This window comes from Drosophila serrata, unplaced genomic scaffold (genome assembly GCF_035046125.1).
Source record: "Drosophila serrata isolate PLE 108 unplaced genomic scaffold, ASM3504612v1 contig_364, whole genome shotgun sequence".
Classification (NCBI taxonomy): Eukaryota; Metazoa; Arthropoda; class Insecta; order Diptera; family Drosophilidae; genus Drosophila; species Drosophila serrata.
In genome coordinates, this window is record NW_028257262.1 from 697,816 (window position 1) to 715,024 (window position 17,209).

The 17,209-nt window shown below is 42.7% G+C and overlaps 2 protein-coding genes and 1 long non-coding RNA gene across 10 annotated transcripts in view; 1 reads left to right on the forward strand and 2 right to left on the reverse strand.

The window, feature by feature from the left end:
- LOC110177264 (uncharacterized) overlaps positions 1-17,209 on the forward strand; it is a 42,442-nt gene that overhangs the window by 20,047 nt on the left and 5,186 nt on the right. Inside the window, exon 1 of one of the 3 annotated variants that reach the window (XM_086839360.1) lies at positions 5,451-8,837. The exons of the other annotated variants lie outside the window; for them this stretch is intronic. Coding sequence (XP_086695486.1) covers positions 8,564-8,837 — 274 coding nt within the window. The 5' untranslated portion in view covers positions 5,451-8,563. Of the gene's footprint in view, positions 1-5,450; positions 8,838-17,209 lie in introns of those variants that run through there. 3 annotated transcript variants of the gene reach the window in all.
- On the reverse strand, positions 198-17,155 carry hdly (hadley). Of its 6 annotated transcripts, none has more exons than XM_086839355.1 (7): positions 17,069-17,155; positions 4,173-4,336; positions 4,017-4,104; positions 3,124-3,457; positions 2,796-3,061; positions 2,417-2,614; positions 198-593 (listed from the first exon to the last, which is right to left on the reverse strand). In XM_086839355.1, exons 1-7 carry the CDS (start codon positions 17,070-17,072, stop codon positions 430-432), a joined length of 1,218 nt encoding a protein of 405 aa, XP_086695481.1. In that variant the 5' UTR covers positions 17,073-17,155; the 3' UTR covers positions 198-429. The 6 variants fall into 6 exon arrangements, with proteins under 6 accessions (XP_086695481.1, XP_086695484.1, XP_020799423.2 ...); XM_086839358.1 differs by lacking the exon at positions 17,069-17,155 and adding an exon at positions 16,520-16,997; XM_086839357.1 differs by lacking the exon at positions 198-593 and adding an exon at positions 629-819.
- Positions 11,225-11,860, reverse strand: LOC147642698 (uncharacterized). Its single transcript, XR_015273134.1, has 2 exons — positions 11,720-11,860; positions 11,225-11,646 (listed from the first exon to the last, which is right to left on the reverse strand). It is a non-coding gene; the product is annotated as an uncharacterized LOC147642698 (long non-coding RNA).

Below are 17,209 nucleotides of genomic sequence, written 5' to 3' on the forward strand. Positions count from 1 at the left end.
ATTGGCACTCGCTGGCCAAGATGGTTAATTACTACAAAATATTGAATAAGATTTCAATTAATTGTTGAGTAAAATTGTTTTTATCTACGGTAAAGAGAAATTATAAGTTATTATTGATAAAAGTAGAAGCAATTAAAGTCTAAATGAAATGCTTTCGATTTAACTTACCTTTACATTTAAGTCTTTAATTTAAACACTTTTTGTAGTTTGAAGCATACAAATCTTTAATAATTTATGACTTCCGTATAATTAACATAGGACCAGCCCCGCTTGCACCAGCCTTTGCTGAATCTCAGCCGACTAGATATTGTGTATTAGCTTATCCGCAGATAAATCTTGAGGTGCAGGCGGAGTCTTTGAAACACGAGTGCTTTGTTGACATTACTTAACACTTTAGAACCTAAGTAAGGATAAATGCCAGGAGCCGGTCTAGGAGCAGCCAGAGATTATGTCCGAGAGGCTCTCGTTGCATCCCTGCTTCTGGTAACACTCGTACAGCGATGCAATGTTCCGGAGGCCGCAGCAGTACTTGGAGGCCTGCTGGCACTGGCTACCCGCCTGGTGCTCCAGTTCCTGGGGAAACTGCAGGCTGTCTGCAAGGATGGCAAAGGGTGAGGTGAGCTGATGTCTGAATGGCGGTCGTGGGTTGCGGTTTCGCTGCCGGAGCAGGTCATGCAACACATGCAACACATGCAACGCATGCAGCTGATGCAGCGGGCTTACCTTGTCTGAAGGATGGCCGGGGGGCGGAAGCTTGGGGGACGGAGGCTGGGGGCGTGAAGCTGGATAGGGGATAGGCTTGGGCCACGAGGTCGTCGGCTGCAATTAAGAGGCGTCAGCATGTAAACCATCGTGCTAAGTGCAAGTGAATGGGTGCCAAGAGGGCGCAGGATGCGATGTGCGATGTGTGCGATGCAGGATAATGTGTGTGTTTCTCGGCGTGTATGTGGGTGTGCCTTCACCAATTGAGTGCGTCTGTTTGTTCTGGCAATTAATGAACAACGGGCCGATGTTTAGGCTTTAATGAACAACAGCAGATGATGCAATTGCACAGCGAAATAAATGTTAATTTTCCCAGGATTCATTTCCGCTAACAAAAGCTCGTTACATCAATTTATATGGACAATTTAAATTGAAAATTGAAGCTACCATATAAATATTTAAATTTCAATTGGAATTTAATTTCAATTATAAAGTCTGTGCCTTTTTTTCTGTATTTATCCTTTTGGTTATAAAAACCACAGAAAAGAAAATAATAACAAGGATGAATGAGCATCGCTTTCTGCTTCTATTTATTATATCCTGAATTTGTCAGTGGAAAGACTTAACAGGACTACAATTATCCTTATCAAAAGCTTTTCTTTCCCTGCACATATGTCCCAATTATGAAGGAGCAAAATAATGATGTCCTCGAGCAGAGAGGATCTGCAATTGGATTTGCAGGTGTAAATTGTGTTCTGCGGCTCGTAATAGACGGCCAATTAAAAGATAGACCATCAATGGCCGAGGGCCTCTTGCCAGTTGGTTAATTGATATGGCTGAAGGGATTGTGTAATTGGAATTGAATTGTGAGCGGATTACATGTCTGGACAATCGATTGGCATCCAATTAAACAAACATACTGAAGTCGCAGGGCTAAATTGGAAAATTGTAAATTGCTTTCTGGATTGTATGGCGATGATTGGTCACACAAAAATAATGAATTGGAAACTATATTGCGTATGAGTTTAATTATTGTATCAGGTTCCAGGTCAATTAGCCATTCAAAATGTATTAAATACCAACAAAGGAATGTTGCCAAGAATAGAGAAATACCAGAAGAATTATAAAAATATACATAATGCATTGATAGAATTTTTAACCATCGTTTTGTGTGGCATTTATAAGTGGTAAATGGTAAAGTAATAAAATAATAAATAATTTAAAACCTATCCAACACTGTTGCGGAATTCACTGTAATTTGATTTGAATAGTTTGGCAATGTATACAGAATGCATTTTAGTTTTCCAAACTATGTTAATATAGTTATCTAAGACTTTGAAATGATGTTATAGTTTGAATTGAAAACTACTTTGTTTACATGCAGCTTATGACTGAAATAGTTATGTAAAATTCTCTATTTTTTGTGTTACTAACATAGTAAGCGGTTATTAAACAAATGGCTTAAAATAAACATGCAAGTGATTTGGTTAAAATTTGTTATCCTACGCAAGTTAACATATCGCTAAGCAGGCAACAGACTTTTAGAAAGGATAATTCGCGGGAAAGCGAACGCTTTATTTACAAGAGTTTAGACTTAGGCATGTAAAAAATAAATTATTTATGTGAGTGTTGCTGAGACAAATTTGGCAAATACGCTGGAAGCAGGATCGGCCCGCCGCCTATGGGAAGGCGCGCAGGACCTGGGCCAACGAACCGTCGAGCACGCCTTCGTCCGCACATGGATTGATGCCCCAGAAGGCGCCGTGGCAGCCAAAGGATTCGAAGCAGGCGTACCGGATCTTCTTGCTGCCGCTGTCGCAGCAATTCACGATCGCCCACACACAGTTGGTCACCTTGGGCGCAGTGGTGGGCACCTGGCTCTGGGGGGGCCTATTCGTCATCGGCCGGTTCTCTATCGATTCACAAAGAGTACAAAAGGGTGAGAGGTCAGGTCGGGTGGAAGGTGAAGCGATAGTCGGAGACAGGGACAAACGATGGCAGTTAATTAGCAAAGCTCTCTTTTTTGGTTATTCACGGATATTCGAATGGATACTGAGTCTAGGGATAATGAGTTTAGGGCATTGGTCACCTACCTGGGCGGGAAATGGCATTGCCACCGGAAATGGGACCGTCACGGCCACCACCCGAAGCAACCGAGTTCGAAGGAACCGGGCGGCGCGTGGGCCTGGGATTATTAAATTGACTGAAATCAGCATTGGCTGGATCGGAGTCATGTATTAAGTCAAGTCGACTGTTAATATCGTCCGGCTGTTGAACATCCCCCCCATTCGGGATTCTATTCGTTTGTGAGCCTCGATTTCCTCCCTGCAGATTGGGTTTCTTGCCCGGCACCGGCAAACTGAAATGGGAAATGGAAGGTTGTACTTCTGACTCGTCGTGTCTCCTCTGGATGCAGCTTACCGAGGAAAATAGTAAAGGGTCTGCAGGGGAAGGTGGCTGTTATATGAATAGCCGGTGATAAGTCCATTCCACTGAGGGCTTCGACGCTGGCGACTGTGGTACTTCTTGGGCAGCTTCCGTAGCCATTGCTCCTTTACAGGTGTCACCAGTTGAGTGGCCTCCAAGTTGCTAACGGGCACAGCCTCTAGGTCGTCTTTGAGCACAATCGGTTTGTCGGGCAGGACATCGAACAGGATCTTTTCGCCCTCATTCTCTGGCTGAGGCTCCGCATGATGATGGTGCGTTCGCCTGTGCTTTTTGTGGTGTCCTGGACTGGTGGCGTTTTTAGAGGGGTCTAAATATAAAGATTCGATATTTATTTTATTAAATTTAACTGAAACATGAAAAGCAGAAGTTTATGTATCCTTCCCTCTTCCTTTTCAATTAGAGAACTATCAAATCACTCTTAACTAAGCTTATAATATTGGAATTCTTTGACTAGATATTTATATATATTTTTATAGGAACATTTTTTCGACAAAATCAAAGTTTAAAAAACTCTTAACTCTGCCAAAACTGCCTTAATTTTAATTTGGATAGCAGTCCCATCTTAATTTTGAATATATTAATAAATCTGCGTACTATATTTTAAAATTAAAAAAAAAAAAACAAATTTTTGACAATTTTAATGATGTAACCCCTTATAAAATTTCCAAATTTTGAAAAAATTTCAAAAATTTATTTTCCAACCGAGCATAATCAGATCGACTTGGCTTTCGCTGCTGATCATGAATATATATGATTTATAGGGTCGGAAATGACTCCTTCACAGCGTTTCAAGCTTATGGCTGAAATAATCATACCCTACATGATGGGTGTAGAAACTAAAATATATAAATAGTGATTTTCTTTACCAAAATCCTCAGTGACAAAATCCTCTTTATACATGATCACCGGATGATCCTCCTGCATGACGCCATTCACAAGTTCCACTTGATGGATCTGTTTGGAAGAGACACTTTGGGGGTAAACAGGCGCCCAGATTGGATTTCCCATTTAGACACACATACCTCCACATTGTCGGCATCCGGCGGTAGGAGGGCCACATCACTGTCATCCTCGGTGGGCGGACGGGTGGCTCCCAGGGCCACCAGACTGAGCAGCAGGGCAAATTGGAGGACCGGCAGTCTGCGGCCGGCGGTTCGATTCATCTCCTTCGGTTCGTTGGCAGGTCCTGCAAGTGGCAGCAAGCAAAGATTGTGCATTAGTCGCCACGACCAAGAGTCAACTTTTATTTTGCAGTTCAATCTCAATTATGTACTTGACCCCCCAACCAAGCAACCAACCTCATCAATGAAGGAAAGCAAAAAAACAGAACAAACAAAAAACAGAAACCCTCAAACACAAACACACACATCAGGCAGGATGGCAAAGTTTTGAAGTTGTAAATTTTGTTGCGGTTTGTTTTGGCTTCTGGGATCGGGATCAGGATCTGGCCTGGCCCCGGTCTGTCTCGGTTTGCCCGGGCTCTTGGTTTTTGGGGTTTGTTTTAAATTAGACATCAAGTTGAGTTCAATTTTTCTTGGCCTTTGTTGCATGTTCTGCTCTGTGGCAAAACTTTTGAATTACTTTCTCTGGCTTCCTCGCTTTGCTTCATATATATATTCTTCACTCTTATTCTGCATTTTTTGTTTTATTTTATTTTATTTTATTTCTGTTTTTTCTCCCCGATTTCCGGGCACGTCGTAGGCTGCCAGCCATAACCAAAGTGTCGGGTTTGAGGTCCTTGGACGTATCCAAGCGGAAAAGAACACAATGGCTAAGCACTTCAAGTATTTTAATATTCTAATGCACACTGTTCCAGCGATTCCAACTAACCGTTGCTCAACGGAAACAATATTCCTTAGCAAAATCGCTTTCTATATTTCCGACAAATCGCTCTGCGAGTTAGATTGAGACTGAACCGAATGCTCGAGAATGTTGCTCATTATAAACGGAAGGCAGCCGCTGTTTGGACAGCTGCTGCCGCGGCAACTCACTCGAGAAGAGATCGATGTCTCACGGCTATTAGGTTCTCTGATAAGAACGAGCAATTTTCCGTAAACAAGATAATATTGAAGACGCAGGCAAAGATAAAATGTCATCAGAATTAGTCAGAAATTCGTCACCCGCACGTCAATGGACAATTTAAGGCTTTATTTGTTCTAAATGTAGCTTGCTACCATATGTTCTTCCTTCATATATTTTCTTGGAACATTTTCTATACAATAGTTTCATTTTACATTTCATGGGAACTTCGAAAGTAATAATAAATAGCCCCTGGTAATCTACTTCGTATCTCTTTGCTGGTTTAATTTAGTAAAGAAATTGTTTCCACCGACTGCATTAATTTCTTTTAACTAGAAAAAGCTAATATAAGCTGATGTTCAGACTTGATGACAAGACAAGCAATTAGAGGCGAAAAAGGCATTGCATTACCAGCCAAGGAAAAACCTGAGACCGCACAAAGGATGTCAAACGAAATTAAAGGAAATTCAATAAAGATACCAAAACGGGAGAACGAAGGAAGATATTATTCGTTCACAGACTTTGTTAGGGAATAAATCAGCAGAGCCAACCGATTCTGGTCAGGGTTTCTTAATTGAAAATTCCTGTATTGGATTGAATTTGCACGCAATAATAATTAGCAAACTGTTTGCATATTTAGCAATAGCAATTTTGCGGTGATTGCGAAATTTTCATTTCGTTGTGAATCAGACCGAAATGCGGGAAAGCTAAAATAAATTTATGCCAAAATGCGCTTACTCCTCTGCCCGGCTCCGGCTGCCCATAAAAGTGTGCTAGCCCGATGCAACTAAATAGTGTTTTCCCAGGAAAAGCCAAAAACACAAGCAGATACAAGCTGATACGATTGCTCTGCACACGGAGTAACGCTGCCAGTTCAAGCTGAAAATATTGGGTCAGGACCATGTCCCGTACCCGGATCCGGATTCGAGCCCCAGACCCAAGGCAGCACAAAAAAAAAAAACAACAACTCGATTCCCAAAAATTGTGTGAATAGCCAACGGAAATTGTAAGTTTGTCGGGGGAATAACCCTCAATTTGTTGCTACAACAGCAGCAATAACAGGCACTCGAGCGAGCCACAAGTGGCAGATGTATAAATGAGCATGGAAAACAAGCTGGAAAAAGGGAAATAAAAACGAGAGAGAGCCGCCGCCCCCATCATAAATATGAATAAGCTGAAAAAAATAATAATACTTGCCAACCTCACAGGCTGCCCATCCCTTTGTTTCTTGTTATTTTTATGCTGCCAATAGAAGTGCCATTAAATATTCAATTTGTAATATTTTCGCACACAATGAGATCAAAAGTGTCTGCTCTTAATTGGTTTTCAGTTTGGCTAAATTCTATATTTAGTTTTTCTGTTATTTTGCTCAACTCACACTGGCCGCAATGGATTGTCGAGTGGATTTTGTATTTTCTAAATATTTTTCAGCCTTAAGTGATTCAATTTGGATCTCGGCGCAGTTTTGGTCAGCAACTCTTGGGGGTTATTGTAATCCATTTTTGCAGCAACATTTTCGGCATGCCAAATTGGTTTTCAGTTCTGCCTGGCAGCCACTTTTAATTGGATTTAGCTGATGTAAGAAAAACTTGGACGGTCCCATTAGAAATTCAGGTGAAGACCGGTGTCAGGGACCAACCCTTTCGGCGCGGCCATTAGCGATATTAAACACGAGTCCGACGCTCTTCATTACGCCAAAAGTGTCTCTGCATTATTCACATACATCGCACCACAGCTGTCCATTGACAATTTAAATAATTACGAGTATACGCTGTCTGTCAGCGAGTCCTTGCAGCTCCTCTGCTCCTCTGATCCTGGCGTTGCGCACAAAGGCAAATTGAGTTTCGAGTGCGCCAAAGTTGCCACAAAAACGGGCTGTTGGCCAGCAGTGACCAGTACGTTCGTTCAGCCACCCAAAAGCACCCTCGGGCTTCTGGCCACACATGCAGCCGAACGTCGATTACCACTCATTAGAAACTTATCGGACGAGGACGGCGGTGGTGGTAAATGGGGTGGCGAATGCAATATTGCCAGCGGCCAGCCCCAGCTGGACCGAGGCGCACTGTGACCTGGTCGGAGCCCCGGGATCCACTTACCCGTAAGTGCGGCCATTCCATCGCAAACACTATGGCCCCGAAAAGATGATGTGGCCAGCCAAGTGTGGAACACCTCCAGCCCCACCTTTTACTTGTACCCACCCACAGCACCGACAACCGCAAACCACCTGGCGACAAGGACGATTACACTGGGCAACTGCAAAAGGGCATACGAAATGCATTATAAGGCCCCCAGATGACGGGCACCGCTTAGCATTTTAATTCATTCAATTTTCTTTTCATTTCTGTGTACCTTTGGTACTCTTGTAAATGAAATATAGTGTATCCAGACCGATAATACTTATATACTAAATCCCATGAACAAGAGACAAAATTGACTGCTTTATACAAATATATTTTAAGAACTAGAAACTAGTTTGCATAGAAATGGTCAGTTGATGATGATCAAGAAAATATATTCTATAAGGAATATTCTCAAAAATATTGAGGAAAGAATCAATATTTACTCATTTTTCCTCTTCAAAGTTCTTCAAAAATTTGTGCTTTGTTGCGCAGTGCCATCGAAGCAACATGTCCTGTGGCGTCCTCCTGCAGTTACTTTGCCTTTCGGGCCAGTAACTGAATGGCGGGCAAACCCATAAAGTGGCACGGAAAATCGGATTTCATTAGAAGCGTTTATTTATACAGATACAGATATAGATTTAGATACGGTATACACTTTGACGATGAGGCGGCTGGTGCTTTGCGCAAACACCCGGAAATGTTCGATCAGGGCGAGTGCTGCTAATTGATATGGAAATTCGGCTGCTGGCCCGGGGCGAGCAAACTCATCAAAGTCGGAAAACTCATTGCAGATGCGATTAAAGGCAAACACAGTAGGGTAAACATGCAGCGAGGTAAGAAGATGCTTCTTCAATCGAGGAGCTGCCCCAGTGCCCGTTTGCTGTTTGCTCTGACCTAAAAAATACGCAATAAACCGCTTTGCTTTTTTCTTGGCTTTGCTCATCATCGTGGCCTCGACTCGATGCTGAAAATCAGCGAAAAATTGTAAGTGAAATCCCCTGAATGTGATTAAAAACAAAAAACAAGTAGCTTTTGTTCATTTTGTTTACTCTGATTTTATGGTGCTTTTATTTCGAGTAAATTCCTGCATAAATTGTTTATGCCCGAGCAACACGTGGCAACTTTTGCGGCATTGGTCTTTGTTCCATCTAATTGGCTTAGGAGCGGCAAAGACGTGGCCACAATGGAGATGACAGAGCTATCCCCCCCCCCCCCCCGTTGTCCGGATCTATTCAAGTGTCAAAGTGTCGGTCGTCAGAGAGAGAGAGTCACGTATGTTGGGGCATCGACAACGGAATGCAAATGCTGTCAGGTTGCATCCTCTGCATCCTGTGCATATGAAACCCCATCCGATGCAGACCGACAAGCATATTGCAAAAGGGGAAGAGCCTGTTTTATTGAGATGTTCCCTGCTCGATGCCAAATCAAAGTGGGTCAGCCTGCCTGCCTGCCTGCCGGAGGTTGTAATTAAGCTGGCTGGAATTTTTTCGCATACAGGTTTGCATCGGACCACATGGCGAATGCGTAATGCGATTTGGCCGATCAATGGTGCGTATGCGTAACATGGCCCTGGCCTGCTGTCAGCTGTCATTTTTCACCCGTTTTTTTACGCCTCACTGTTGATTCGGTGTTTTTCTTATTTACACACAAACAACACACGCTGGCCTCCATTGTTGCCATTTGTGTGATTTTGATCCGACTGGAAGCCTGGCCCGCAAGCCAGCGGCATCCAACTTTTCTTATTATTGTTCAAAATGAAATTTATGCGGCACGCACACTCACTCACTCACAGACAGAGCAAAGTGGGGCATCATCGTCCTCCGGAAAGAAACAATGCAAGTGGAAAATGTTTTCCCTCATTCTTGTCAAGTTTTTTTTTAGTTTTTGTAGCACATTCTGGGGGGAAATGAAAATGGAAATGGAAATCGAAACGGAGGCACTGCAATATGTTTTATTCAGTCTAGACGTGGATAGGATTCGTAGAACTGATCAATTCCCATCGGGTAATGAGTAATGCATTCATTATCTGCCTTACCTTTGACCCGAATCAACTGGCTTGCACTGTGTGTGTGTGTTTTTGTTGTGATATCAAAAGTATTTTTGTTATCGAGCTCTGTTCACATCCGTCAGGGATGTCAGCGTCCACAATGGATACCCGGTGCAGGATCTATACCAACAGCCATTGGGCTTTGTCTTGTCTGTCCTGGCAAAGGACAACAAAGGAGGAACAACAGCATCGGTAACGAGGGAAAACACACACAGAGGCTGACACATTCATGGGAACTTTCTTTCCCTCATTCGAAATGTCCGACATTCGAGTTTTGTCATTTGACAGCGGCACGAGTCACAAACGAAAATTACGAAAATACAGGAGGAATGCCTGGCTGCAAGTGGTGTTGGGAACAACAATTTCAACATGTTAAAAGCACAACAAGTGCCAGTCTGTAAAGCACTAGGTAGTTGTGGTCTCAGCGAGGCTCAAGGGTCGCCGCGGGTCGAGAAGGCATCCCCTCCCCACCAAAGTTGAGGGCACTTTGCGAGCAACCACTTGGCTACTTTGCTGCAGTTCTAATTGCAAAAGTTACGCAAAGCCAAAGCCAACGAAATTATATGCACTCAGCGGCGACATTGGGATCCGAATGTCTTGGCCAAGAGTGGGGTGCAGAGTGGCAGAAACATAAATATTGTTGTTGGGCAGTGGGCTTATATAAGGACACTTTTAAGTGCCGGCAGGGAAGTTGGTGTCAGCGGCAGACTGTCGTTATGAAATATAACTGAGAATAGATTATCAGCCAAGGTATTTCCCTCCCCAGTTCCTCCACCCCCCGCTGTTAAGCACGGCCAATTCGCTTAATTGTTATGTCAACGCCCGGCCCACGCGGCGTATGATAAATGCCCGAAAGTAAGCAGCTGTGCTTACAGCTACTTACAGCAGCGTTTCCATTGTCCTCGGGGGCAGCTCTTTGTATATCCTGCAGCCGGATCGGCTCAGTCGTCATCCAATTGCCAAGTCCTAGAGCTATTCATTAAGATAGTGCGCCTTAAGACAGATCAGGATTCCTTATTTATGATTGAGAGAGGAGTTATATGACCTTTAAGTAACTTGATTTTGGTTTATAATTTATATATTGGGTAATATAATTAACTCCAAGTATGTAAACTTTACCCGCTGTGAACTCGTGGAACTAACTTAAAGAATATCTAACTTGTTCATATCCCAAACTTTCGAATCATTTAAATACCAAATCCCAACGAACCCTGTATAATCTAATCGGCTATGTTTTATACATCTATCATATCTATTATGCAGAAATTACTGGCCTTAACCTTTGTGGGTCTAGCCATTGTCTGGCTTTGGAGCGAAACTAATAATGTCATTCGCTGAATGCCAGGATGTTGGTTCAACTGTCGACCGGGCAGGCAAAGCACAATTGACAGCTAAATTGTCTGTCAATTTGTCTCGCTGGCTGAATGCGTTATCCTGTCCCTGCCAGGACGACGTATGTAAGCGAGTGCGAGTGCGAGTGCGAGTGCTAGAGCGTTTGTTCGGCCATTGTTTAGTTTGGTCAGAGCTGACAGATTGCCATTATCATGACCGCCATTGCTGTTACTCACTGTTGGTTACTGCTGATGCTGCACGCTTCCGCATTTTGTGTGGCTGCTAAACTGCGGCTTCAATCGAACGCCTGCCTGCCTGGCTGTCCCTTTGTGTGTGATGTAGGCTCCTCTCTATTTGCTTAGTGGGCTCGCTTTTTTTTTGGGCAAAACCCACCCCACTTCACCCACCGGTCGGAAGGACAAAGTTCAAACGGCGGCTCAGCTACCCAACTAAAATGGATCTGTCGTGCAAAGACCATAGTATATACCTACTCCTCTCCAGCTTCATGTCGGGTCTCATGTGTGCCTTCCGAGTTTCTCGCCTCGCTTGCTACGCATTTGTTTGTGTATTTTGGCACACGCCTATTTGTGTTGCCTGTTGGGCCTACTATCCTGGCAAGGACAAGGACGAATCCGAAGGATTTGCAGTCGCCGCATGTGTGTGTTGTGCCTCTTTGTGCGTCTGTGTTTGCCCAACTGCGGCGTTGGTGGCAGTTCTTTGAATAATGCAAAATAGTAGCATCAAATAACAGCACCAAAAGTGACTTAAAGTTTTAATGAAAATGCCAGGCTCAGGCAGGGATACGTCCTGCAGGCTTCCCTGCTTTCGGCTCCTCGTCCTCCTTCGTTGTGAGTGTGGCCCAAACACTCATACATTAAATATTAAGTGGCTTTATGGCATTGCCCCGTAGTGCATATTAAATTTGCTCATAAAATGGGAGGAGGCCCCCAATCCCTTCTTCCACTTCCTGACGACTGCCTGGAAATTTTCAAATATTAATTCAATTCAAAGCTTCAATTCAATTTGACAACAAACAAATTGGCATTCGGACCTGAAACTTTAGCTGCCATTTGGGCCCTGGAATTTATTGGGGGAAATCAGTGTCCGAGTGTGGCCCTGGCCAGCAATATCCTGAAATTGTGGCTGCTTATTGATTGAGCTATTTAGATGAAAGCGAATAATTCGGTCCGGCCCTCAGCTTACTTAGTCTCTGTTCCCGAAACAAATGTCAGATGACCGCAAACTTTAGCCCGGACTTTCACAAACATTGAGGTGCTCTGGCCGACTTGTGGTCATGAATGTCCGTCGATTTCTGAGGATAAGATAAGTAGTGGCGGGCTAAAGGTTTCCTGACTTGGTATTTGAATACGGAAGATACGGATTAAGTCCACTTGGGGTTAGTTTTTATGCCTGCATATTTACTAGAGTAGCGAGTGACTTTCCCTTCGATGTAAATGTATCTTTAAGTTCGTTTAGCTTGAAAATATTTACTCAGCTTTTCTGAATTTCCCCCCGTGGCCATAATTGGACTATAGAGCGGCAACATTTACTTTAATGTTTGGCATTCATCTATGCAAACAAGAGGTGACTAATCCGCGACATTGTCACCTCCACCCGCACCTTGTTTGAGCCGTGAGCCAGGCCAAAAGTAGGTGGGGTGACGCAACCCACCTGTAAATGCAGCGACACGTTGCACGATTTCAATAAATCGGAAGCGTGTCAAAATATCCGCATTACTGATGATTGATGTTGGCGTTGAGGCGAGGCGTGTGTTCGAGGAAAGGGGCAACTAAGCCCACAGACATGCGCTCCCAAAATGCGGTCAATTAGTCAAACAGACAGCGTTTTGGGCTGCCCTGTCAGCGGAGCTTGGGAGTTCAGAAGCTGCGAAGCTAGTCCTTGCCAATGCCAACTAATTAAAACACGCTGAGCAAACTTGACGGTCTCTGGGCTAGAGAAGTGGGATTCGATGGGGAGCCGGGTGGAATGGAGATTGGGCTGGCTAATGGGGAATGGTAGTAAGCACGTGCCACTAGGATTAGCGAGGTCGAGACGCTTAGTTTGGCTTATTGATGGGTGGGGCAGAGGCCACGCCCTTGGCATACAAATTCGAGTCAGGAGGCGGAAAGGTCACTAATCGAGTGTGACAAGCCATCCCGATATTTGTAGCAGGCAGGTAAAAAGCGTTGCCGAAAATGCTTAATAAATAAATTGAAACCTCAACCAATGATTCATTTCAAATTCTGCTTAATTTAAGGTGATTAGCCGTCAGGATTCCCAATGCAGACAATGGGGATATGGTAATTATGGTTAAGCATGACTGACGGGTATACATGCAGATGTCGAAATAACTTAAATCTAAAATCTTAAATTGGAGGTTACAGTAAAGTTGGCAGAGTTTCAAAGAAGGGAGAAGCACTTTTGTCAAAGCTTAAATTCAGCAGATTTGTGGCTAATTAGTTTAACTAAATTACTGGAAGAAAATACAGAAAATGGGTGAATATTTTCAGTAAAAAGAAAAAAATTTATATACGAAACTCCCAGTAAATTCATTTAATACTTATTAATTTTCAAGTAAAACTTACTTCCCACTCAAAAGTAATGTGTACATTTTATACTCAAATTTAAATACCTTTGCGTTTCCCTCAGTGTAATCCCCAGCCAGTAGCTAACCACTCCTACTTCTATTGTTCTTGGCACATCTTCTTTAAGATGACTGAATTTTTGACACCCTCTGATGACGACTAATGAATGATCTCATGCGCGTGACATATTTATGGCTTGAAGTCATTACGAAACCATTCTGGGCCACTAAGCGTGACCAAAATTAGTCGGATCTCCTTGGGCTTTGGGGACTCTGAACCCTCTAATAAACCGGCATCAGTAAGTGTTATTTCTTATGCTCATTAGCTAGCGGAAATATAAATCGCTGCCTCTGATCTCAGATCTCTTAAGTGGTACACGCTATTTTAATTATAATTAGACCCGGTATTGCTTGCTTGGCCATTAGTGGTTATACCCTCTGATCAATGATACCATAATTATACAAATAAGAAGCTGCTACTTGAGGTGAAAAGTTGGAAAAGGAATAAGAAATAATGAGTATAGACGGGGATTCTCAGGTTGAATTGGGAGATGAAACACCAATTTTTTGCAGAACAATAGCATAAATCATGGAATTCTAATGGCAACCCGTTCAACTTAATGACGTATTGACGTCACTTCATCTCTTTATCCGATTCCCATGCAAATGAAATCGATTAATCTGTCGTTTTAATTATAGCAATTTATTGCACTGTTTGGATCAAAGTGCTCTCGTTAAGAGAGCCCCCGGGAGGTGCTTTACATTTAATTGCCACTTTTGATAAGCACCTAAAGGCGGAGAATATCTTGTTTTTGTGCAGCAATTGATATTAAACAATAGTTTAACGCCAATCAAAGTGGGACTTAAAAAGTATTGAACTGGTTTTCAAATTGATTATGTCATGCCAACAGTCTCCAACTGGTTTGCTCCTTCCATGCAACTCGAGTTGTAATGCAAATTGCGACTTGAGAACCTTTTCGTGATCTCAGAGTACATAAAACTCTATGACTATTAAACGGAATTTCCTAGCTTCCGCGTTTTATAGAAATTATGCTTTCATTGAGGGTGAGTAGTGAGTAGTGAGTAGGAGCTTGAAACCACAATAATCGTGGGAAATATTCAAGTGTGATTACCACAAATCAACTCGACACGTGTCTGTGGTTTAGGGAACTTAATTTTAGCCTGGCAAACCTGCAATTAAATTGCATGAGATTTCAAGTGCAACATTTGCCGGGCGATTATTCACTCTACTAATAGCCTCTCCCTTGAAGCTGCCTCAATGATGGTCAAGTTACTGGCACTTAAGATTCACCAGGCTGTAGCAATGACTAATTCCTCTGGAAATTCAAAAATATTGGCATTTCCAGTGTCTACGACCGATAAGAACTCGACTACGGCTACGTCACGGGTCTGAGGAATACTTAAATGGAAAACAAATAAAAACCACGGAGCTAAGTTAATTGTAAAGGCTAAAAAATCCAAGCAGCCTTGCGTGCGTGTAAACAACAACAAAAAAAATGGCAAATTAAATGCGAAAGATTCGAAACCGAGGCAAATAGGGGCTCAAGTACAAACATAGTGTAAACAAAAAGCGGAACGCCGGGGGATTCCACAGCTAAAAAAGAACAAGACCCAAAAGGTTGAACTTGAAATATTTTTTGTGGACCAAAAGGGCAACCAGCTAGCATAAACATACACACGTGCAGAGCTTTGATTATGTGCGGGGCGAGAAGTATCTGTCAGATACTCGTACTCATACTTCTCGGGGCCCGCTCCAATAAAGACAATGCGTGGCAACGACACGTTTCGTTTGTTGTTGGCCAAATGATGTGCTCTTCGCTTTCAGCCCAAAAAGCCAAAAGACAAACAGCAGCTGGCCCACACCCAGGCACCCAGGGCAAACCAAACACATGTAGTCGCGTACAATATGTCGACGGTTTTTGATGCTTTTTGTGTTTTTTGTGTATTTGTGTTTTTGCCAAATTAGCAACAACCGGTTTACGCAGGTACTCTGCTTAGCTGGAACCGAAAGAGCGGGGAACGTGAAGCCGAAGGCAAACAAAAGCCGTTTTGCTCATTAGTCGCCTCTCCGCAGTCGGAGCAATCTCTGGCCTGATATCAGTGTGGAAATGGGTGCGGGAAGGTCGCAGAGAGACCCGGAGACAAGCACACCCACCTGTACCCAGTTCTCAGTTCCCAGTTCCCAGTTCCCAGTCCCACCTGGCACCCTCATCCCCATCCCACCAAGCTCTCTCTCTCTCCGGAAGGCACACTGATGTATTAGGGGGAAAGGCTGACAGTTCGGCAGCAAGTGAACCAGAGCAAACGGCTTATTTATAGCGGGTCCTCTACATATAGGTAAGGATCCTTTGGGACAGGGACTCAGTCTGGGACTGGGACTGGGATTGCCAGTGCAACTGGGACAATTCCAGTTTCAAGTGGAGGCTGAGCTCTGCACTTCGCGAAACAAGTTTAACTGGCTACAAGTTTGTACATTTATTCCACACGAGCGGCTGTTCTGATCAATGACAATGGCCCTCAGGCGTAGATTTAAATTAAATTACTTATCTGTTAAAAGTGATTTTCTGTTCAGTATATACATACATATATAACAAACGAACTTACAAATTTAAACAACAAAACGTATTTCCTTTATTTCTTTAATTCTTAATTCTTTAGAAAATCTTTAGAAACAATGTCGTAAGTTTTGTTTTTAATACAATTTCCCACTAATTTCTATTCCTTGAATTATATATTCAAATTATTGAATTTATAGATTAATTTCTGTAATTAAACAATTCTTTGGAAGAACGAGTCGCAGGTTATCTTCGAGTACAATTCCTTTTAAGTTTATCAGTTTAAATCATTGTTATCAGAAATGTATTAATACAGTAAAGAGATTGATTTGAAAAAATTCCTATCAAAATCTATCAAATTGTATGGAAATCAGCAGAAAAAACACAGAGTAAATAATAAATAACATACTGCAGGCAAGAGCGAAATGAGAAGCATAAAAAACACACACACAAACATGGATTAATTGCGATTTTTATATGGAAATTTGTTGCATTGGCAAAAAGCGCAAGCGAAGCAGAAGGCCAACAGATATATAAATCCATAAACTGGCCCAATGAGTAATCCAATGGGGATCCTTTAAAATTAAATGGATATAGGGGCTACCGACCAATCTCATGCCTCAGCCGATAAGCCCGACAGAGAGTAAGGAAGTTCCGGCAGAAGAATCCGCAGAAGATGTTGGAGACTTACCTATATGGTGGCTATATCTGCAGTGCTATCTCTTGCTGTCACTCGCTATCTCACTCGCCCTCGCCGATATTTTCACTTTTGCACAGTTTTCGTATATAGCTTTTATGGTCCTCTCTTGGTTGGTTTTTGTTTTAGCAATTAAACCCAATAAAATTGCAATTCAATTGGCTTTATGCTTATACCCGACTCTTTTTGGCGCGTCTCACTTGTGCTCATATATGTATATATATTCTTTTGTATGTACTTTGGTATATAATTTGCTTAGCTCTTTGTTTGTGCTTGTCATTTATGGTGCGCTCACGTTTACTCGTTTTTATTTTAATTTTTCTTTTATTTTTTTTGCTTTGTTTTTTATGTTTTTTCTCGGATCTCGGCGTCGGCAATGCTTGCCTTCGGATTCTTGAGTTTACACTGAGCAGATCTCTCTTGGGTACAACTTTATAAACTTGGAGCTTTGCAAAAGCGAAGAGAGATCCGACCATACATTGCCGCTCTTCATTTTCTCTCTCTTAGCGTCCCATAAATAAATATACATTGGATCCCACATACCCATTATACATAGTATCTGCGGGTTTGACCAAAGTCTCCTTCAGCACGTCACGATCTCCGTCATCGGGCAAAGTCTTTGGCCAGAATCTATTGGCATTGCAGTTTCCCAGAGCTCAGATGCAGCCACAAGGCGCGGTCTTT

Excerpts from the sequence above, each read along its gene's own strand:
- hdly (XM_086839355.1), bottom strand. Across the intron at positions 3,062-3,123 it reads ACCCTTTACTATTTTCCTCG|TTTGCCGGTGCCGGGCAAGA; the intron begins GTAAGCTGCATC and ends TTCCCATTTCAG. Across the intron at positions 594-2,416 it reads GGACGAAGGCGTGCTCGACG|ACAGCCTGCAGTTTCCCCAG; the intron begins GTTCGTTGGCCC and ends CCATCCTTGCAG.